This window comes from Antechinus flavipes, chromosome 3, assembly GCF_016432865.1.
Source record: "Antechinus flavipes isolate AdamAnt ecotype Samford, QLD, Australia chromosome 3, AdamAnt_v2, whole genome shotgun sequence".
Lineage (NCBI taxonomy): Eukaryota > Metazoa > Chordata > Mammalia > Dasyuromorphia > Dasyuridae > Antechinus > Antechinus flavipes.
The window spans coordinates 83428507-83452930 of NC_067400.1; the positions used below are offsets into that span (position 1 = coordinate 83428507).

The following is a 24424-nucleotide window of genomic DNA, read 5'->3' on the forward strand; positions in this document are numbered from 1 at the left end:
TTGGAGGAAGGGCATCAGCAGCTGTGAGGGACAGAAAAAGCCTCTTACCCAGGGTGATAATTGAGCTGTGTTCTGAAAAGAGACAAGGGATTTTATAAAGCAAGGTGAAGAGAATGTTTGTCCAAGGATGGAGGAAAAGTCAGGGCAAAGACATCTCCTCTTGCTATTCTTAAACCTGGTTTGGGTAGCTCAAAAAGATGATAATAGTTTCAAGACCGTGGAATAGGTGGTATCTCCATGATAACTCATTATCTCCCTTCCCAGCTCTGCTGAATGTATCCTTAGTCTTGCTGTTTTTGTTACTGTCTCTATTCCAGATGATCACTTATTTTGTGTTTGTTCATTCATTATTTATCCTGAGTGTTACATTCCTTTGGTGGAAGATAGACAATTCAATTAGATCCAATTCAACAAGCATTTATTAAGAGCTTACTGTGTGCCAGAAAAGAAGAGAGATAAAAAGAGCAGAAGTGGATAAGTACCTCCCTTCTCCTAGGTGCTTAAGTATCACTTGTCAAAGACACAGAGCACCCCAATTTGGGAATAAAGTAAAGTCAATTCTATTATTTTGGTGGGAACAAGTGGATGAACAATTCCCAAAGTCCAAGGGTAAATACTGCTTTTTGAGCCTTTTGCATCTTCTTTAGGAATGGGGCCAACAGTTCACACATATCTCCAGATTTATAGGAAAGGGAAGTGAGACTTGAAGTTAAAAGACTTAGGTTTAAATACCAATCATGCCACTTCTTGTGTGAATCATTGATCAAACCCCTTTATTTTACAGATGGGAAACTGAGGTCTGACTCTCAAATCCTATGATTCCTAATATGATTCCCTAACCTCTACTTCCTTAGCTGTCAAATAAGTCATCAGTAGTGAATGTTTAGAAAAGGAACAAGGAAGCTTTGAGTGCAAAATAATGCACAGATATTTGTATTTCAATTTTGCTTATAATGAAAAGAGTTGCCCAGAGATCTATTACCTGGAAGGATTAGTGATTCTTCTTTATTCTCTTTTCACCAACACTTGCTAAATCGATTGGTGTGATGACTTCTCTGATAGGAGGCCAAGAGGTTGCAGATTTCGGGTTTAAGTCTCACTCCTGGAACTGTAAATAAAGACTCCGCTATGGAAGAAGTGTAAGGGGGAAAGGGAGGAAAGAGAAAAAACACACAAGGATGAATTCTTGAAGGTTTGCTTAGTGTATTTTTTATACATTGTAATATTACATCACTTGAAGATATGTCAAGAATAAGCTGAACTTAATAAATTATACCAGTACAGGAATATCTCTCTTGTTTCCAATCAATGAATATATATTAATTATGCTTGTTATACTCATAGTACATGTCAGATGGTACTTATGATTTCTCAAAAAGTTGATTGTATTCAACATGACAACTACAGAAATATATTTAACCTATATAGAGATATTTAACCTATATCATACACTCACTGTCTTTGGGATGGGAGAGGGAAGAGAAGGAAAGAGGAAAATTTGGAACACAAACCAAATGTTGAAAACTATCTTTACATGTATTTGGAAAATAAAATACTATTGAAAAAATTTTAAAAGTTTTATACTTAATAAAAATATAACAAAGTATAATAAAAGTTACATATATTTATTGGATAAATTAATATTTATGAATACTATTATGTTTATATATTAAATATAAGTATTTATTGTAATATTCATAGATTATATGTTGGATATACTAAAGGATTGCACTTTTCAAGGGAATCTCCTAAGGTGTATCTTTTGGTGAAGCAAAGAGTTCTTTTGTAATGTAAATACTGTCTTTCCCTCTCTGGTGTATTTATTCAGTGAGCTCATATTTTTTAAATTTTGGGTTTGTTTTGTTTTTAAAGCTAGGTATGGTATACCAGGCTCTCCCTATTCCAAGAGTCTCTATTTTAAAGGGCTCACCATTTGACTTCTTAAGACTGAGATGAACAGGAGGTAGAAAACCCTATATCAATAAAAAGCATTTCAGACAGGTTATTGCTACCTACTTAACCAGGGTCAGGAACAACTTAAAATTCTGACTGGAGAATTTCCCCAGCAGTATGTATTTTTACAGGATAAAAACCTCTACAAATCTGAGCAACTCTAACCTTATTAGCCCTCAACAAATAAATAATTGCAAGAGAATGATACTTTATAAGGAGGAAAAGCAAGAAATATTTTAATAACATTACTTAGTGAAACTTAGTAGCAGTCAATTAAAAAAAAAGGAGGGAAATTCACACTCTGAATTAGCTTCCACTCTACCTAGAATCCTGCACTGGGGAGCTAGTGCTGAATTAGCTTCCACTCTACCTAGAATCCTGCACTGGGGAGCTAGTGCCCCCTCCCCTCTGGTATGGAATTTCATCTCTGCAAAGCTGGAGAAGGGAGACATCGGGTTGCCTAGCTAAAATAAACAGTATGTCAACTTCACAGATAACTCTCTCTCTAATCAACTGGAGTCCAAATTCCCTTACAAACTTCTTCCTGCAAGAAAGGGTCTCTTTTGCCTTTTGGGCTAGTGGGAGGGGCATTTTCTCCCCTTCTTAGGCTTCCCTCTCCTTAAAAAGCTCACTTATGGTTGCAATGAAAAAAAAGGGAGAGCGAGAGAGACAGCAAACCATTATCTGGCAGAACAGCAGTGGGAAAGCAGCTAGTTAATCAAAAGGATTCCAATCCGTCTGTGGGCTGCCGCACTCTCCTTCCCACCCGGTAGAGAAAGGGGAAAAAAAAAAGAAAGAAAGAAAGAAAGAAAACCGCTTTGGAGGCGAGGCATAAACCTGCTCTCCTTCAGCAATCTCACAAATGCAAAACCTTCCACTCGAGTGACTCCTCATTAACTTACTGAATCTGACAGTATAATTATCGCAGCTGCTTCGCGCTTAGAATAAATAAATACGAAAGTGGGTATTTAAAAAAAAAACCGAGAGGGGAAATTCAGTCATCTAGACAGTCAATAGAAAGAGTTTATTTTAAATTTTTATATTCTTATGTATTTGGATCATTTGGGGGAGAGATAATGAGATAGTTGTCTTTCAGCCTAATTGAGTTCCTAAGCTCATGGCTGCTTGCTGTCACCTCCTTTCAAACTTCACTTTAACTTTTGTTCCTTAGAAATCTGAGATCTCTGTGTCTCCATTTACTCCTCCTCCCTGCTGATAACCAGGTGAAGGCTCATTGGACTGAAGTGCGGAAAGTGACTTAATGGGATTGAGGATCTAAATAACCTTTCACAGGAAACAAGATAATCAAATCTCTCACTTGCCTTGAACAGCCTTGAGGAGGAGCAAGCGCGGGTTAGCAAAAACTCGGAAGCAAATGGAAGTTAAACAGTATTCAAAATAAGTCTTGTAATTTCCCTTGTCATGTGGTGCCTGCATCGCTCACAGGCATCAACAAATATCAGCCAGAGTTGCTTAACCCATTTAATTTTCCAGAATGCACACTGCCCGATGATTATTCTGTAATTTTAGCTCATGTGTATGTATATGGAGTTGGCATCTTCAAAGCCCAGAGGATCACACAGTGCTTTAAATTGGAGTTGCTATCTAACATGGAGCGCACTTATGACTCTGACTGGGGGCACATCATCCAAGCTTCCGATTAAAGCAGATGATCTTTCCTCTTTTAATTAATTAGTGACTATTTACCTTCCCCTCTCGTTCCCTCCTCTCCTCCCTCCCCCTCAGAGGATCAAATTTATATAGAAACTTTCTTTCAGTGAGCTCAAAGGGTTTTAAAATAAATATCCTCCCATCATCCTCCCTTCTAGGGAGGGAGGGAGATTTTTTAAAAATTTAATTTGGGGGGAAAAGGAGGGAAAATTTTAAACATTATGTCGTATAAGATGTGGAAACTGAGGCCTATTGAGTTCAAGGTTGCATGCTAAGAGAAAGTAAAGAATTTTGGTATCTTCTTTTTTAAAATAGAGGTAACAGAATCCTAACTGAACAGGGAGGGTTAAAAAGCCAAAGTGGCTTTTTCTTATACAAAGGATAAGAATATAAGTTTCAAAGAAGCATGTATGTGCTCAGAATACTTTTTTTTTTTTTTTTTTTTTTTTTTTTTTTTGCTGAGGCAATTGGAGTTAAGCAACTTGCCCAGGGTTCTATAGCTAGGAAGTGTTAAGTGTCTGAATTCAGATTTGAACTCAGGTCCTCTTGACTTCAGGGCTGGTGCTCTATCTACTGTCTACCTAGCTGTCCTCAGAATACTTTTATATCTCTTCTAGGATATTTTATGTTGTTATGTAATGAACCCAGTAGCGTTTGCATACTTTGCTATCTCCTTCATCCATGCAATGTTTGTATGTACCCAAAATTGCAGTGGAACTTTCTGACATTGTGGGTGATGATATTCTTGGATGTATTTGTAGATGCACTGATGGCACTTTACATATACTGTTTCAATTTAATCTCACAGATACCCTGGGAAGGAGGTGTTATTATTATTCTCATTTTATAGAGAAGGAAATTGAAATAAAGGTTAAATGACTTACCTGGCACCATATAGCTAGGAAGTATTCAAGTTTGAATTAGAACTCATGTCTTCCTGAATCTAGCACTCTTATCTACTGTGACCCCTAGCAGCCTATTTCTTCTACCACATTTCCCTGGTGCTTATTAAGCATGCCAGATCCATGAGGAGGATGAGGGAAGATAGGAAGCAGTGATCAATTAGTGAAGAACTTGTGGGCAATGAAAAATCATGATCACCTAGGCATTAAGAAAACATAAAAAGATTCTGGATTTGGGGGGAAAGAAATGAGACCTAAGAGGAGGCGGTGGAAAGGGAAGCTATAAAATCTCCACTCTAAAGCTCTTTCCCTCATAACTTCAAGGATCCTGGTTGTCTCTGTAATATAGAATCAGGTAACCAACAGAAAAGGAGGCTCCAAAATTCTCTTTTCTAGATTGTTTAACTCCACTTCTGCCTAGGAGCCCAAAAATGAGCTCTAGGTCTTCCTTTTAATACTAACTTCTTTAGAGCATCCCAACACACAGACCCTGCGGTGCTTGAGAGATATGACTAACCTAAGCATTCCCTAGCAATCATAGTACATGTAACATATCCCCAGCCAATTCCAAGCAACCGAAGATTCTTAGTTGTCAATTTTTCATGTAAAAAGATAGTGACAATTAAGTTAAAGAGATATATTAGGGACATATTGTAGCCACTTAGTGAATATATAAGTTCTGATCACATACATACATACATACACATATAACGCATTACAGGGTCATACGTTTAAAATTAAAAGAGGCAATGTAGAGGTCTAAGCTTTGCCCAAAGTCATGATTTTGAACTCATATCCAAAGCCAGCATTCTTTTCACTAGGCTACATAGCCTCCAACTATGTTTCTGTGTGTGTGTGTGTGTGTGTGTGTGTACACACATACATATATTAATATATGTCTATGTATATGTGTATAAATATATACATATGTATAAAATACAAATGCATATATTATATATGTACATATGCATATAGGTCAGATAGGTAGCACAGCATAGAATATCAGTCCTAGAGCAAGGAAGACTCATCTTTTTGAGTTCAAATATGAATGGATGATGTTTGCTTTCATTTTGTTTCTTTCTCAGGTTTTTTTTTTTTTTTAACTTGCTTGATTCGATCTTTCTCGTGCAGCAAGATAACTGTTTAAATATGTATACATATATTAGATTTAACATATATTAGACTACCTGCCATCTAAGGGAGAGGGTGGAGGGGAAGGAAGGTAAAAGTTGGAACAGAAGGTTTTACAAGGGTCAATATTGAAAAATTACCCATGCATATGTTTTGTAAATAAAAAGCTTTAATAAAATTTTTAAAAGGGAAAAAAATCTGAACTGAGACATTTACTAAGCTGTATGATCTTGGGAAAGTCACTTAACTCTGCCTCATCTGTTTCCTTATCTGTTAAATGAATGGCAAATCACTCCAGTAGCTCTGCCAAGAAAACCCCAAATGGGGTCACAAAGAGTCAGATATAATTCAAATGACTTAACAAAATGTGTGTATGCACATGCACACATACATATTCTTTTCACTGTACCACAATGCCTCCAAGTGTATTTCAGGGTGTATCTATGTATATGTGTGTATGTATACACATGCATATTATATATATATATATGTATATGTATATATATATGTTCATATATATGATACTCATGATGTATGCACAGTGGAAACATTATTTATTATATCTATTATGAAATATGTTATTGTGTGTATACTATGTGTATCTACATATGCAATTGTATATAGATACATATAATATATATTATGTATATGTTATATATACATTATATCTATATCTATATAAGCAATTATGTATACAATAAATTTTCAAGGCTAGTTATTGACATTGACCCAGCCTTGTGATCTTTTGATGAAATCAACTATAAAGCCAAAAGATTTTAAAACATCCTGAGAATTCAGATCTAGAGCTGGAAGAGATCTTGGTTGTTGTGTCCAACTCCCCTCATTTTACAGATGGAGAAACTGAGGTCCAAGGAACTTAAGGTCAGATAGGTAGAAAGTATTATTTGAACACAGTCTCTCCAATTGCAGAGGCAGAGCTTTCTATTGTATCAGATCTTAAAAGCAAGGGGATGAAAATAATACCTCCCAAGAGGGTTTCTTTCAACCCCACAACAGTGAAGTATAGTTCTTGAAGCAAGTAATAAAAGATCCCTGAAAAACAGGCCCTCTAATGTATAAAAGCACAAAGATGGAGCCATACTCTGCTTTGTTTATGGATGCTTCTTGCTTTGTGCTGTGGATAAAGTAGGACTAAGAAACATGCCTTTCGAAGACAAAATAAGCCCTAGAAATTGAAGGAGAAGTGGAGGGTCTGAAGGGGGAGGGGGGGCAGTCATGTTTCAGGACTGAGCTTGTAAACTCAATGAACTGTTTACTTAAGAACCAAGAATAAATAAGCATGCATTTTTTTTTAACTTCTATGGGGAAAGAGAGCACATTTTTTTTCACTGAGGTACAGAAACTGGAGGCAGGAAGAGATTTTTCATCCCTACTAATCTCGGCAAAGGCTGAATATAGTTCCTGCTCGTTCTGAGCATTCTGTGCAGACAGCTTCCTGTCAGTCCAATACAGAAAGGTAGCCACAAAAATGAGGAAGATTTGAAGGTAGAAAGTTAAAAATGCTAGTCCCAAATAGTTTATAATTGATGTCTCTTCTCCTTCAAAGTTTGTATGGCGTCCTTGTACAGAGACATCTTAGCTATATCATAAATAGTTGTCTGACTTAAGATTTCACTTTTGAAATTTGTTTTGATACATGCAAGTGCAGAGGGATATCACACAAGGCCTGGTTTTGGATTTAGTTATTACTTACTGTTTTTTATTAGTGACTTTGATGGAATACAGAACACACATATTAAATTTGTAGGGGACACAGACATATAATACCGAATCTTGCCTCTCCTTATTTTTTTGCCCCAACATTCTCAATGGAAGGTCACTTCTTTGGGAGGAGGAAAGTGAGATAAAGAGTACATTTCAGAACTTTGATAGGGGAACACTGAAGAATGTGGTGATATATCTACACACTGAAATGATACAGCTCATACAATATTTTAAAATTTGCAAAGTACTTTACATACATTCTTTTATTTGATCTGCCCAGTAACTCTGTGAGTGACAAATGTTGTTATTCCTATTGCATATGAGGAGATTAGGGGTTCAGAGGGACTAGAAGACTTGGCCAACATCATATAATAGTAAGTATCTAAGATGGGATTTGAACAAATATCTGACTCTTGATCCAGTGCTTTGTTCTTTGAGATATACTATGCCTTGAAACCATCGCTGGCTTCAGGGATGTTTTTTCAGTATCACCTAGTGAGTTTTCTACCTTTCTCTGCCTCTGGAGATGAGTTCTCAATTACCTTGGGACTCCTGACCATGGGAAGACATCATGTTGGATGAATGTAAAATTAGAATATAAAACGTCTCTATCAAGAAATGTGTCACAATTAACAAAAAGGACTTGAAGAGACAGATGTGTTCAAAAGCACAGATAAGGAGAAATAAAGCAAGTTTTTAAGCATGAGATGAAAATGTTAAATGTGGCAGAAGTGCCTGGCACATCACAATAGCTTAATAAATACTTTATCTAAATGTGGCATAAAAAGAATATGAAGAGTTATGGTGGCACATGAATCAGCAATATACTGCTGCTATCAAAAAATGGGAAAAATATGTAGAAAATATTAAAAGTAGTATGACATGCAAAAGCCGAGAAGCCATTCTTTTAGGCAGAGGTTAAAAGTGCTATTAAAAGAAAAGAAGGACTAGATAGGTTTCTCTTCCCTGAGGGTGGAGTAAGAGGAAACACAAAATATTCCCAAAATCTTGCTGCAGTTTTATGATGCTAAAAGCTTTAAATTGTAGTCAGACTTTGAGGACATTTTGAATTAAATAGAGTGTAATTCCCACATGGGAAATCTGGGTTTGGCACAATGAAGAGCTTTATACTCCCGATAATACATGGATTATATGGCTTCTGGAGGACCCATCCATACAGCTATTTGGCAATTTGTAGCTCTTATTCAGGAATGTCCATCTAGACTCCATCAAAAAATTCTAAGCCCTTCAACATTTTTCTAAGCCACTCTGAAAGACACTTTGACCAAATCTATAGATTTGGTCAAAGAAGAAAGGGTTCTAGAGAGAAAGCTGTGAAAATCATAGGCAAGATAGGACCACACCAAAATAAAAAGTGGCTTTCTGAAGACTAAGGTACAGAATCAGAACTGGAAACCAAATAGTATTTACTGCACAATTTTTTTTTAATGCTCCTATGGACCAGGATCTGTGGTCCAAAGTGGCTATGTTTCAAAATTAGTCTTAGGGATCTAAGAACTGTTTCCTGCAAAAATGGACAGATTCCTTTTCCTTAAGGAAAAGCTTGGTTATTCTCCCCTTTCTCTTCTCTCTCCCTACCCCTCACAAACCTCCTCTCCCCCAAATCATTAAAGAATGCTTCTATCCCAAAGTGCAAGTTCATGCTGAGGGCAAAGGGAATTAAATGAAGAGCCTGAACCTGAAGCTAAGATTAGAGAGTTGTGGGGAACCTAATTTTAGGCCGTTGCTACAACAGCTGCCATCCTGAGCTGCTGCCTCAGCCTGGAAGACTATGAGTGTGGCCATAAGCTGGTGTCTGTGTAGGAAGAACAGTCCACCCAGGCCATCTGGAAAAGTAATTAGAGAGCCTTAACTTGTATGCTTTTTTGGAGAGACTACAGATAATTTCTCCTTCAACAAATGTTTCTCCAGGTGTTCTAGAGTTCAGCAGAAGAAAACGCCAGAGCAAACCAAAAGTTACAACCCTCTTGCCCATTCTCATGCTCATGTTTACCCTCTTAAATGCATTCTTGATAAAGGAACTGATTCTGGAATTCTTGGCTCCTCTTATTTTTTTTTTCCTCATGGAAAGTGACCTCTAAAAAATGTCCTCTGGCTATATAAACTTACTGCAGCAAATTGCAAAAAGAGTTCAGAACATGGTTGCTTAATGAAAATAGAAAAATAGAGCAATTCTTTAATTTGGCGAGGTTTTTTTTTTCTCCTTTTCACTGGGATTTAGACTGGTTTTTTTTTTTCTTTTGATACATTCCCATTCACAGCCTTCATGTTTTAACTTTCTCCTTCAGAGGACAGAAACTAATAGCTGGCATTCTCCAGAACAAAGTGGGGACAGAATAAATTTAAAAGTGACAACTGTGTCAATGTAGCAACCAGAATAATAAAATGATACAATTAAGCCCCCCAATGATATAATCCCAGCATCCCAGTAGAGGACAGCTACCTTGCACAGTTCTGGCTGTGGAGAGTTCAGAATTACCTGTAAATACCTCTGCAGTCTTTGCATCTTCCTGACAGTTGACTCATTTAGTGCATGTGAGTGTCTATTCTTATGACATCCTATACGTGTCACTTGAGTTCCACACCAAGAAAGATTTTGATTTTCTTCTCCTCTGTGTCACTTTCTTTGGAACATGTTAGAATTCACTGCCCACAGAAGAACCTACTAATATAGGTGAAACATCATGGGTACCGAAAAAAATAGCATGATGGTACCAGGCAAAAGGAATTTGTCCCTTGGCAGCAAATGTGTCCTTGGTTGGAAATCCTGCCCCAGAGATGGGCACATTGGGCCAAGGTGATCTAAAAGGCTCCTCTTTTTAGGTTCAATTCTTCCGGACTTGCTTTTCCTTTCTAACTTCTTAGGCTCAGTGCCCATTTTTTCCAACTGTCTATCTCTGTCTAGCTGTCTGTCTACCAGTCTGTCTGTCTCCTTCCTCTCTCTCTCTCTCTCTCTCTCTCTCTCTCTCTCTCTCTCTCTCTCTCTCTCTCTCTCTCTTCTCTCTCTCTCTGTCTCTTGGCACTAGCCCTTTCATCTCCTCCCTTGGGGATTTGAGATGTCACTGCAGGAAGTGCTTGTCGGCCTCTCAGGCAGCAGCAGAGCCCCGTGGCTTTGACAAACCTCATTTAATTGGGAGGAAGCCAGGAGGGTTTGAAAGAACTGAAACATCCACGAAACTCCTTTTATCAGGCATAATTTAAACTCTGCATGGAAAAACCCCTATATGTATAAAGAAAAGTCAACTTCCCTCCCGCTGTGAGCGCTCCTCTCCTCCCCCCCAGCACAGGCAGGCTCCTTCGAGATTCCATCTTTTCATTTTTCTAAAAGTGTCAAAGTAGATTTGTGCTCTGTGGCTGGGTGAACAGAAAGGGAAATGCAGATCTCTTTCTCTCTCTCTCTCTCTCTCTCTCTCTCTCTCTCTCTCTCTGTATGTGTGTGTGTGTGTCTGTGCCTCTCTCTTTGTCTCTGTTTCTCTGTCTCTGTCTCTCCCTACTTCTGTCTCTCTCTGTTTATGTCTCTCCTTGTCTTTGTATCTCCATTTCTCTGTGTCTCTGTGTCTCTTTGTGTCTCTGTGTCTCTGTGTCTGTTTGTTTCTCCTTTCTTTCATCTCTCTCTGCCCCTGTTTTTCTCTGTGCCTGTCACTGTCTCCCTCTCCCTCTGTTAATCTGTCTCTGTTTCTGTCTTTCTGTCATTGTCTCTATCTCTCTCTGTATATCTGTTTCTCCCCCTTTCCCTTTATCATTTTCTGTCTGTCTTTGGCTTTCCATCTATTTCTCTATTTTCCTCTCTATCTCTGTCTTTCTCTCTCCCCCCCTTTGTCTATATTTCTGTTTTTCTCTGTCTTTTTCTCTCTATTTCTCTCTCTCCCTTTTCTTCAGTCTGTCTGTTACTCTGTTTCTCTTTCTCTCTCTCACCCTCTGTCTCTCCTTATCTTTCTTTGTATTTCTGTCTCTCCCCTGTCCCTCGGTCTATCTCTGTCTCTGTCATTTCTTCTCTCTGTCTGTTTTTTCTTCCCTCATTTTCTCTGTCTCCATCTCTCTCTGGCAAATGAGCATGTGCTTATACACATCAGGCCACGCATGCACATACTTGCACACAGGTGGGCACAAGCACGTGTGCACCCAGCTTCTCTGTGAGGGTAGCAATTTGGAAGACATAGAAGCTGTCTAGCACTTTCTCTGTTTGGGATCTGTCAGGAAAATCAAAAAACTCAAAGTTTCAAACAATGTGTCAGATTGGACAGTGACAGTTTCCTCTTAATTACCCTCCTCTAGGTAAGAGATGGGTGCCCAGAAAGCCTTCTTTGAAGAGCCCTAGAAAAGCTCAGCATAATAAACTAATGGGTAGAGGTGGGGCTTCAGAGGAGAAGTGCCAGGATGGGGAGTGGACCTTGTTTCCCTAAATAGTCAACAGAGTGCCCTAGCATGTGAAGACACATGAGAAAAGGGCACAGTACTTACATATAAGACAAGAATAAAAGGAAATACTTTAAAAACTCCTTCCACCAAACTGTGACCTTTTCCTCTTCTAATCAGTTCAGACTCACCTCTCTCCATACAGACAATTCCCTGAATCAATACTCCCTCTGGTCCCACCATTAATTTCCCTGAGTGTTTGTATAATAAAAAACTCAAATAAATATATTAAACTTCCAGACTTGCAAGGCACATTCCTCTTAATAGCTCTGTGAGGTAGGAATTACCAGAATAATCATTCCCATTTTACAGATAAGGAACCTAAGGTTTTGAAAAGTTCAATGTTTATCTCTGGATCTTTGGGTTTATTCAAATAAGCATTTAAAATGTCTATTTCTGTCTTTATGTTTGATAAGGATATTGTTGTTCTCACTCATTTGGGGTTTTCTTGGCAAAAATGGAGTGCTTTAACATTTCCTTGTTCAGATCATTTTACAGATGAGAAAACTGAGGCAAACAAGGTTAAGTGACTTGTTCAGGATCATGCAGCCAGTAAATGTCTGAAGTCAAATTTGAACTCAAGAAAATGAGTCTTCCTGACTTCAGGCCTGGCACTCTTTCTACTGTGCACTACCTACCTGTTCCTTCATAAGGATAATTACATTTTACAAATTTATTTTCTTGCTTTATTTTACATGGAGACTTAAATTTAAATGGAGGTTCAGCCAATCAAAAGGATTTATTCAAGATGGCAAAATTAGTTACGTTGGGGGGAGCCAAAATTCCTATTTAAATCTTCTAACAGCAAGTCCATTCCTAAGAAATTCAAGACTCTCTTTTTCAAGAATGGTAAGCTGGTGTCCAAGATCACACATTACCAAATGTAACCTCCTCCTAAACCTGCATTCCTGAGGGTCATTTGTCCTTTTCTCACCCCTCTCTCCCCCAGGATCTAGACATTCTTCTCAGTAGTAGTTTAAGATATTTTCAGGTTTTGGAATAGGGTGATAAAAAACAAAAGATAAAATTATGAGAAACAGAAAGTCATTCAGAGTAAATTAAAATAATTTAAACCATAGAATTCAATGTGTAAACGAGAGTTAGATTGTGACTATAGGTCAAGAAGGGTGACTCCAACAGAGAAAATTCTTTACAAAGTATTTTAGATGTACCTTCCAAAAGGGATTCTTCCTCTTTTGTCCCACACTCGGTGCCCATTCCCATCCCTTGGCTATGGCAATTTAGTAGTATAATTTAATCTAATAAAAAACTTGCATTTATTCATCTTATCTTTCCTCTCTAGATATAATAAATATATAAATAGATACATAGTAGTATTATAATATATTCACCAAAAGGGCAAATTATATTATGCTTTTTATCAGTATACCATAATAGAGAAGTAACTAGGGTAGCTAGGTTTCTCAGTGGATAGAATGCTGAGCCTAGCAGTCAGGAAGAGCCGAGTTAAAATCTGGCCCCAGACACTTACTAGCTGTGTGACCCTGGACAAGTCACTTAACCCTGATTTCTTCCGTTTCCTCATCTGTAAAATGCTTTGGAGAAGGAGATGGCAAACCATTACATTATCTAATGACCCTAATGAGAATGGCATGAGTTATTCACAAGTGAATAACAAAAACATATAGAGACAGCTGTGGCTAGAGAGCAGATCTTGAAGCCCTGAAGATCTGAATTAACTCAAGTCCGGCCTTTCATGCTGGCTGTTGTACCCTGGGCAAAATATTTAATCTCTTGGCATTCAAGGCAATTTTCTAAGACTTGAAGTTACAGAAAATGTGCCAATATACTTTGGTAGAGGGAGTTACCTATGCTAGTGACATCACAGATCAGTCTTTATGATATTTATTTTACCATATATCCATTAACATGTTCTTTTAGTAAGGACTGAGGGGTGGCTTTTTCTATCTGTCATGGAGAAATTCATCACCTGAAGATTGGTTCCCAGGTGACAAATGCTTTTTCCTACAGAAGCTAATGAAGATTGTCTTATAAGGCACAGAGGGTTCAACATCCATCAGTGAAAGAGTTAGTTATGCTAAGGAAATCATGAATCCTTTAACAATGAGGCAGTATAGTACAGTGGATGGTGTAGTAGACTTGGAGGCAATAATCTAGGTTCAAAATCTGAGTCATGGGCAAGCCATTTAATTTCTCTTAGGTTCTATTTCTTCATCTTTAGAATAAAGAGGATAATGGCATCTGGATTGTCACAAGGATTGAATCAGAAGAGATAATGTATACAAAATATTTTATCAGCTTTAAAGGACTGCAAAAACATGTGCTACTGTTATTCCTAATGGAATTATCATGGACATATGTAGAATGCCATATGTATAATGTTTATATCTGATATAATATGTATAAAATATGCAGTGTATAATATACATATACATATATATATATATATGTATATATGTAAACACACAAAATGGGGAGGGTCAGAGTCTGAAAACTTGGTTTTGATTTACCGATATCCTTAGCAAAGCAACTTTCAGGCATCTTTCCATCTCTTGGATATAAATGTATGCATGAAATGTTCAGACTATAATTGAAAGCATGTTGGATATTATGGCTCAGTAGAGCCTTGTTAGCCCCACTCCATCACTACTTTCAATTTGATAGGCTCATAAGGAAATCCAACAAGCTGTGGACCCTATCTTGGCTCTCCCAAGAAGGCTCATCTTGAAGGTCTCTTTCCTGCACATATTCTAATCCTTTAGCATCTAAAAATAGTTTGTGTGTACATACACACACACACACACACACACACTCACACACTTACATACCATCTGGAAGCTGGTATAACTCGGCTGGTAGAGTACTGAAATAATCATGGGCAAGAGCTTCTTGGGCGGAGACCCGATCCCTTGGGAAGCCTCTGAGCATTTGAGAGGCTAGGTCTTCAGCTCCTGGAATTTTGCCCAACCTGAAAAAATAGGAGAGAAAAATGAAGATTCTCTAGAGACCTTCCTTCCAAAAGAAACATCCCTTAGCAAAAGGGAGAAAAAAACCTAAAAAGTAAGAGGCAGCAAGATTCAGAAGATTGTGTGTGTGTGTGTGTGTGTGTGTGTGTGTGTGTGTGTGTGTGTATTTTAAGTTGAACTTTCCAGGGATTAGTTAACATGCAAGTGAGAAAATAGCCCCTCATCCCTTTTTCTTCTCTATTGCCTCAACCAAATCCTTACCTACCCTATTAATGAGATAGAAGAAGAAGTTGACAAGCTTTATTCTTTTATTCCATTTTGTTTCTCCATGTCTCTGGGCACTGAGTTGCACACAGGATTATAATTATAAGAACAGAAATCTATAATTAACGATTGCAGTGTGATAGAACATGTACCAGGTCAGAAACCCAATTAAGTAGATGGTCCTGGCACAGGTTGTCAGGGTCAGCAGATTCCATGTCTGCCCAACTCAGGAGCAGGGGAAAATTTCCAATGGCAAATCCCAGGTAAAATCTACAGTGCCTCTGAAATACAAATCCCAGGGAAGATCAGTAATGAAATCATCTTATTTCCCCTATGATAGAGTAGAGCAATAATAATGAAAACATAATAATAGTACATGTTTCTACAGTATATTAAGGTTTACAAAACACATTCCTTGCAGGAGGAATCACTAAAATAATTAGAACTCTATGTATAATGCCTTGATGGTCCACATCCACTGTTAACTCAGCCTTGTATGGAGTTAGATATTCATACTTAGTTATAACTTTTGGAAGTGTATACTTCATTCATGGAATATAATTATTTTTGTACATTTAACACTATGATCTGCAGATAAATTTAATCACTGAATGCCAAGCTAGGAAAACTCTGCTGAATCCTATAGTCAAAATTATTAAGCATTCATTGACTTCTGAGTCTCAGCCACGGACTACCTAAAACTAATTTTCATCCTAATGAAATACTTTAGCAAATGCACAAGTAAACAAAGTTAGAGCAACTTTTTTATCCTAGGATTCAGATTTCTATTTTATTTTGATATGGAAGACAAATTAAATATTTTTCCCCTTTCCTGGAATCCCTCTTTTAGTGATGTCAGAAGCCTTAGCTCAAAGAAATCAGATTACATCATCTCACATAAAATTTACCTATTAAGCTAGAGAATCTTAAACTCTTAGTATCCAACAGCTTTTTAAGTGTTGTTGTTATGCTATTGCCATACTGAAGTTGTTAACTAAAGTGAGTTGTTATACTGGAGACTATAAAAGCCACATCTCAAAGCCACATTAAAAGTGACCCTTCTGTATGTATGTAATAATTTATAAATTAACAAACATTCTCTTTCATCATAAACTGAGTCCATAGAGAGAGGATTATAATTTACAAATACTAATTCATTAGATCTTGTTATAGTCTGATAGGAAGTATACTGGCCTGAGGAATGAATATCAGGGTACTGCCCTAGGGGCTACTCCCATAATATTTGTCTGTAGATGTGTTACAGGCAAAGTTCAGTTTAACAAACAACAGGTAGATTAAGGAAGTTGCAACTGAGCATAAAGAAACAGAATCATGAACTTATTTGACATTTTTTTGTATTATATATATTATAATAATGATTTTCCCATATTAGATGAAGGAGCATTGAAAATAACATATACGATGCTGCAACCTCAGTCACCCCCTCACCCTCTCTTGCATATATGGCCCTCAGAGAAACTATAGCAAAGTCCAAAGTCCTCTATGGGTCTCAATTCACTCAAAATTCTCTTATTTAAAGAAGTTTTTATTTTTCCTCCCTAGCCAGAGGGTACAGTTAGTTCAAAGCCAAAGCAAGGTCATTAAAAAAACACAGTAAGAAAAATATTGTTGGGACATTGCCCCTCATAAGCTGAGGGAACACATGCAAACAAATACTTACACCATGGGGTCTGTGGGCATACCTTGCAGACATGCATACAGGGGCAAACACAAAAGGAAGACATGTGGCCAAATCCCATATGTGAGAGACAATTGTGCTTCAGATGCTGGAGGGTCACCGATGTCTTTTTGGAGATACTTAGATTTCCAAAGGGTAAGTTAATATCTACAGGTGTATTATTAGCCTCCTTTTCTGTCACCATCTGCCACCACCACTAGAGAAGCAGATGGAAATCTCACAGAACTACTGGCCATTTTATAATTGACTTAATCCTTACATCTTCCCCACCACCAATTATAGCACTCTGTATAAGGGATAGAATGGCACCAAAATTGTGATTGCATAAGTGAGAGAAAGCTCCCCATAAAGAACTTCATTATTAATGTACCTTTGCTATAACCTCTAGATAAGAAAACTCATTCTACTGATGCAGTTGCCCCTTATATTCTTAGAGAGTTGTCCACAGCACTGAGAGGTTATGAAATTTCCCAAGAGTCACACAGTCAGTTTGTGTTAGATACAGAATTTGAAATCAGGTCTTTGTCACTTTGAGGTTGCCAGTCCACCAAGGTAACCCTTTAGATTCTTTGCTTTTTAAAAAAGAAGCAAAATTCCATAACAGTACATCATCTGATTTGTCCCAAGGGGATCAGTTCTGTTTTATGTTTTATCAATACACAGTTTTGTTCTCTCTGATCTAAAGGAAAGATGTCTGCCACTTTCTTATAGAGATTATTCCATAACTTGATTTTAAAGTCCCTGGAGGGCAGTCCTAAAGCCTAGAGAGTCTTTCTTTGATTTCAGACAATCCCTGCTTTTGTATTTTTCAATTGTTTTGATCAGACTCTGATTCCTATAAATCTTTCTTAAATCTTTACTTTTGGTGGATAGATTCTGATCTTAAAACCTTACCAATTCAGTTTCTAGACTATTATCTCTATAACCCTTTTCTCTAAAACTGTTGTCTTTCTCAAGAATTTTTGTTTCTCTTCCTATCAGTCCCCTTTCTGCTAACCATACTCATAGATTCCATTCAGCCTTGCCACTGATAAAAAGAGTTCAAGGAACCCAAAAAGCATTCTATAGTCAAGGAAAAATGAGGAAGCCCTAAAAATACTTCCTACTTCCTACTTACTTTGTTACTACTTACTAGTTCTACTTACTACTTACTTAGTTACTATTTACAAGTAGTTCATTAAATTAAAATCCTTTGGGAGTTCATCCATTCATTACTTTTTAGACAAGTGAAGAAATAGTAAGCAATGTGGAATAGTGAAAATAATGAATTTGGAGACAGAGGGTCCTAGTTTAAAAATCAGCCCTACCATTCACTTAACTTGCTAGGTCTTGGATAAGTCACTTTAAAGAAAGTTTACTCTTTCTTGCTTTAGATGAAGAAGTATTGAAAACGGACTATACTCTATCTTATGTATTTCATGACTTTATGTACTTCAAAATGTCAGCTTGAGTTTCCAGATAACTGGGAACCAGAATTTATAGTTTTCCAGCCAGCCTCAGATCCTCATAGTCATGATGCTGGATCTTACAACAGAGATGGTCTTATCTATTGGCTATGTCACATTCAGAAGTTAACTTGGTGGGGAAAATGTTTTATAGAAATTATTTTATACATTAATCCACTCTCCCCAGACACCAAAGAGGTATAAAGGAGATTGTTGTCTTTTTGCAAAAGCTAAATTGTTTGATGATTGGGAGTGGTAGTCACTGGTGATTTATTTTGGAGAACATATTAGAATGGGGATCAAGTCAAAAACATTAAAGAACACACCTCCTAATCTAAGAAGTAATCCTAAAAGACCAGAATTAAATTTGGCTGATCTGGTAGATCACAAACCCTGGCCTGGATTCTAGTGCTTAGCCCATTGACAACTTATTTTTCTTTCTTTTTGAAGCTGTAAGATTGCAGTCTGATACATTATATCTTAAACACTCCTTTACCCAAATGGGAAAGAATAGACACAAGAGAAATGAAAACAACAGCAGGGCCATGTGCTTATGGGCCACATGTTAGTGTTTCATGTAGAAAAGAAAAAGCCCAAGATATCTATCCCTATCTGGCAGTCCTTATTTCCTCCCTTAAATACAGTCACTCAAGAAAAAGAAAAATGTTCTGTTCTTGTAAATACTCTCAGTTATGGTTAAACATCTAATCAAAAAGGTCTTCTTTGGGTAGTAAGCAGACCAGAAACAATACCTGAGTGTGTTCTGGATTCTATATAGTGATTATATCAACAGAGCACACTGCATAACAGAATAAAGATTGGGCTGACTGGTCAGTCCCCTATTAACATCTAAAATTACAAGATAGGATTAGGTGGCTTGTTAAGACCTTTGAACATCAAACCAATTATTCAGAGTTCATTAATAATGGGGGGAGGGGAAATCTTACCATGTACTTTTCTTTCCATTATCATTTCAAGGATTGCAGGGTACTTTAGTTATATTCCAACTAGCCAAAATTTCAAAAGTAATAACTAACAACCAATGATTATAAAACTTCTGATTCAACTAATCAGGAAATAGTTATGAAAACCAAGATAGCAGAATAGAGGAAGCACTACAGTTAAGTTCTTATAACATTCCCCTCCAAACAATTCTAAAATATAACATATAATAATAATATGCACTATATATATTATATAAAATAATAAATTATCTCTACTATGGTGATAGGTGATAGGGAAGATCAAGACAAACTCAAAAGAAGATAATGTCAAAACAGCTACAAGCAAACCCTCAAATTTTAAAAAGTAAATTGGCCACAAACCCAATAAGAATTACTGGAAAAGTGAAAAAATATTTTAAAAATCAAATAAGAGTGGAGGTCGGGGAAAGGCTCAGGGAAAAAATGAAAATGATGCAAGAAAATTATGAAAAAACAATTAACAACTTGCTAAAAGAGGCACAAAAAATAACCATACAAAATAACTTCTTAATTGACCAAATGGAAAAAAGAGGTAAAAAAGCTCAACGAAAATTATTATTCCTTAAAAATTAGAATTAAGCAAGTGGAAACTAATGACTTCACAAGACATCAAGAAATTATAAAATAAAATCAGAATGAAAAAAAAGAAGAAAACACGAAATATCTCATTGAAAAAATAACTGACCTGGAAAATAGTTTGAGGAAAGATAATTTAAAAATTATTGGATTATCAGAAAGCCATAATTAAATTAAAAGCCTAAATATCATATTTCAAGAAATTATTAAGAAAAACTACCCAATATCATAGAATAAGAGGGTAAAATAAAAATCTAAAAAAATCCATTGATTACCTGTTGAAAGTGATCTCAAAATGAAAATACCCAGGAATATTATACTCAAATTCCAGAGGTCCCAGGTCAAAGAGAAAATGCTTTAAGCAGCTAGAAAGAAACTTTTCAAATATCATGAAGCTACAGTCAGGATCGCACAAAATTTAGCAGCTTTCATGTAAAAGGATCAGAGTGCTTAGAGTATGACATTCCAGAAAGTAAAGGACCTAGGAATAGAACCCCCCCCCAAAAAAAAAAAAAACCTACCCAGTAAAAATGAATATAATCCTTCAGGAGGAAAAATGGATATTCCATGAAATAGAAGACTTTCAAGCATTCTTAATGAAAATACCAGAGATAAATAAAAGGTTTGACTTTCAAACACAAGACTCAAGAGAAGCATAAAAAGGTAAACATTAAAGGAAAAATATAAGGGCCTCAATAAGGTTGAATTGTGTATGAAGAGATAATACATGTAGCTCCTAAGATGTTTCTAATTATTAAAGCAGTTAGAAGGGCTCTACATAAACAGAGAATAGAGAAGTGAATCCCTTATGTTGGAATGATCTCAAAAAATGGATGAGTAAGAAAAAAGAATGCACTAGGAGAAAATAGAGGAAGAAGAGGTGAAATTTACTTATTTATAAAAGCCATGCAAAGAAGAGCTTTTATAATGGAGAAGAAAAAGTGGGGATGGGAAACAATGCTTGAATCTCATTCTCATCTGAATTGGTTCAAGAATGTATTTGCACAGTCATCTGGATATAGAAATCAAGGAAGTAGAAGAGGAAGAGGATAAGAGAAAGTGGGAAAGGAGGAGGTATTAAATGGGAGAGTGGATTAAGAAAGGAAGAGATCAGAAGGAAAGCAGAATTTTGAGGAGGGACAGGATAATGATCAAAAGAGAAAAGAGAAGAGAGAGACAGATAGAGAGAGACAGAGACAGAGAGAGGGGGTGGGGGAGGGAGGGAGTAGAGGAGTAAGAAAGAAAGATGAATAAATAGAAATGAATAATTGATTTAAAAATTTAAATAAAATGCTAGCAAGGAGATTGAAGCAATATATCATAAAATGATATACTTTGACCAGGTGGGATTTTTGTGAGTAATTGAGAATTGGCTCAATGTTAAGAAAACTAAAAGCATAATTAACCATATAAATAAGAAAAACAACAAAAATCATATGATTATATGAATAGAGGCAGAAAAAAGCTTTTGTTAAAATACAACATCCATTCCTATTAAAAACACTAGAAAGTATAAGAACAAGTGGAGTTTTTCTTAAATAATATCTATCTAAAACCAAGAGTAAACATTTTCTGTAATGGGGATAAGCTTGAAGTCTTTCCATTAAGATCAAAAGTGAATGAAGGATTATTCATTATTGCCATTAGAAATGCTATCTATAACAGTAAAGCAATAAAAAAATAAATAAAAATAGTCAATGAGGAAAGAAAACTATCCTTTGAAGATGATGTAGTGGAATATTTAGGGAACTCTAGAAAAGAAAAACAGGAAATGGGGGGAAAATTTACATCGTTTCACTGATAAAGACCGAATTTCTCAAATATATAGGGAATTGAGACAAATTTATAAAATTAAGAGATATTTTCCAATTAATAATAGTAAAAGGATATGAAAAGCAGTTTTCAGGAGAAGAAATCAAAGCTATCAATATTTACATAAAATGATCTAAATTAATACTGATGAAAGAAATGTAAATTAAAGCAACTCTGAGAAGCCACTTCACATCCATGGGCTTGGCTAACATGACCAAAAGATAAAATGACAAATGCTGGAGGGAATGTGAAAACTAATGCATTGTTGGTCTCACCATTCTGGGAGACAATTTGAAACTAAAACCAAGAGGTAACTATTAAAATGTGCATAATTTTAGACTTAGCAAGACCACTACTAGGTCTGTATGTCAAAGAGATCAAAGAAGAGGGAAAAGGACCTATATGTACAAATATATTTTTAATAGTTCTTTTTGGCGGCAAAGAATTGGAAATTGTGGGAATGCCCATCAACTGGAAAATGGTTGATATATAATTGTGATGGAAAGCTATTGTACTAAAAGAAATGATGAGGGGTAAGGTTTCAGAAAAATCTGGGAAGACTTATATGAATTGATGCAAGGGAAATGAACAGAACCAGGAGAATACTGTACACAGGATATCAATATTATAATGATCAACTATGAAAGACAGCTACTCTAATCAATATAATGATCATTCAAGACAATTTCAAAGGACCCTTGATGAAAAATGCTACACACCTCCAGACAGAGATGCATTAGTGCAAATTGAAGAATTTTTTCACTTTCTTTATATTCTTTATTATTTGTTTATTCATTTTTGGCAACATGGCTAATAAGGAAATATGTTTTGCATGATTTCATATATATATATATATATGTAACTGACATTATATTGCTTGCCTTCTTAATAGGTAGCAAAGGTTGGGAGGAAGAAGAAAGAAAATTAGGAACTTGAAATTAAAAAAATGAAAGTTAAAAAATAAATAAAAGAAAGAAAAATAAAAGAAAAAATAAATAGGGAAAGACTTATTTATTATTAAGTTTCAATTCTGTCCATCTCACCTAGGGATATGCCACATAAAAGTTTTTGTACTCTTTACAATAATTCCTAACTTACTCTTACAAACCATTGCTATATGCACTTATCTCTTCTACCAGGTGACTGCCAATGATGAGGACAGGTGGAGCCAAAACTAGAGTGGGACAATGAAAGCTTTGCCCAAGGGTATCCAAATTTAGAGGGTACTGACAATACTTACACTCTGGGAGTATAAAAACAATTGGGTTTAGCACATAGTAAGAATAATTAGCAAGTTAACAAATGGCATGCTTTCCATCACCACACCTCAGGCAACCAAGCTTTTGCACTTAGGTGAGTTCCTCTTCAATTTTGTTCCATCCACTTCCCTTCTCCCTCCTGTGGTTTTCCCAGCCGCAAACTTGAGGTGGATCAGGGTTTCTTTCTTCCTCTCATCCCATCCTGTCCCTATCCCATGAGGCCTTGGGTTCTAGGGTTTTTCTTCTCCCCATAATTTGAATGTTTCTTTAAGAGTTTTTCTAAGAGTGTATTTGTGAATCTTGTGCTAGGTGCCGAAGGATCAGTGTGTATTATTGATGCTAGTGATCTGTGCTTCTCCTTTTTTATTTTATGCTTCTCTTCTATGTTTCATGGTATGAAAAGAAAGCCTTCAGCAAGAGAAACCCTAAAGGAATTTCATGGGCTAATATCTTGACCTGATTAGCTCCCTCCAAGTACTATATTCACTCTAAATGTTATTACCCATATGTATTATGGCTGTACTTATGGAAAAAAGTAAATCCTCCTAGGAATAAATTTCTGATCTTGCTTTTTCCATCACTTTTTCTATTAACTTCTCACTATCATCTTCTGGAATATTTTGTACAAAGAGTAGAAGTACCTTCTACTTTAGGACTAAAAAAATGGCATAAAAATATGGCTGTCATGAAATTATGTCATAAATCACTATAATCAACTCTGTCCTCAGATAGCCTTCCTGCTAGGCTACATGATGCGAAATCAGGAGTGGAACCTACTCCTACATCCCATAAGATTCATGTCAAAAGTATTTAGCAAGACAAAGAAGTTCTGCCCTATTATTAAAAGCTCATTAATAAAAATTTCGAAAGAATCCTGACTTGGACCTTTCCTTCCAATACCAACTCAGAGGACATGACACTCTTTCACCTGGCTAAAATTTCAGAAGTGACAGCATCCAGTGCTTATTAAAATTTGGAACTATTACAATTATATATGTAACTTGAAATTTCTTATGTGTATAAAGATCTTAGTGTCTCATTTCAGAAGTTTAGAAGAAGAAATATGTGTAACAGTAAAATTCAATTCAATCTCAAGTGACTGTGGAAAATACTAGCTGGTTGCTACAGAACATATCTAGAATTTGGATGCTCTTAAAGGTTTATGGCAGTAGCCTTGATTTCTTAACAAATAGACTGGCTTCGGATGCAAAGATTTCTCATGGGTATTCAGTGGAATCTTATTGGCCACAAAGACCAGGAGCATAGTTTTTAGAGCTGGAAAAAGCTTTGGAAATCATCTAATCTTGGAATTCATAAACTGGGAACTGAGAACCTTTTTTTTTTTTAAAGTATAAATTTTCACAACCTTATTTTAAAATAATTGATTTTCTTTATAATCTGGTATATTTTATTTTATACATTTAAAAGCATTATTCTGAGAAAAGGTTCATAGTTTCGGTAGAATAAAGTGGATCCATAAAATGGAAAAGGTTTAGGCCCTCTACCCTAGTTCAGATTCCTCATTTTACACATGAGGAAGCCAGAGCTCAGAGAAATTAAGGGATACTTGAAGCTACATAGAAGCAAATAGCATTGCCAGAATTTGAATCTAAGTTTCT

At 36.2% G+C, this 24424-nt stretch overlaps 1 protein-coding gene across 1 annotated transcript in view; it reads right to left on the minus strand.

The window, feature by feature from the left end:
- CDK15 (cyclin dependent kinase 15) overlaps positions 1-24424 on the minus strand; it is a 136347-nt gene that overhangs the window by 36225 nt on the left and 75698 nt on the right. Inside the window, exons 12-13 of the mRNA XM_051983770.1 lie at positions 14630-14769; positions 983-1126 (exon numbers count right to left, since the gene is read on the minus strand). Of these exons, the coding sequence (XP_051839730.1) occupies positions 1017-1126; positions 14630-14769 (250 nt within the window). The 3' untranslated portion in view covers positions 983-1016. The remainder of the gene's footprint in view (positions 1-982; positions 1127-14629; positions 14770-24424) is intronic.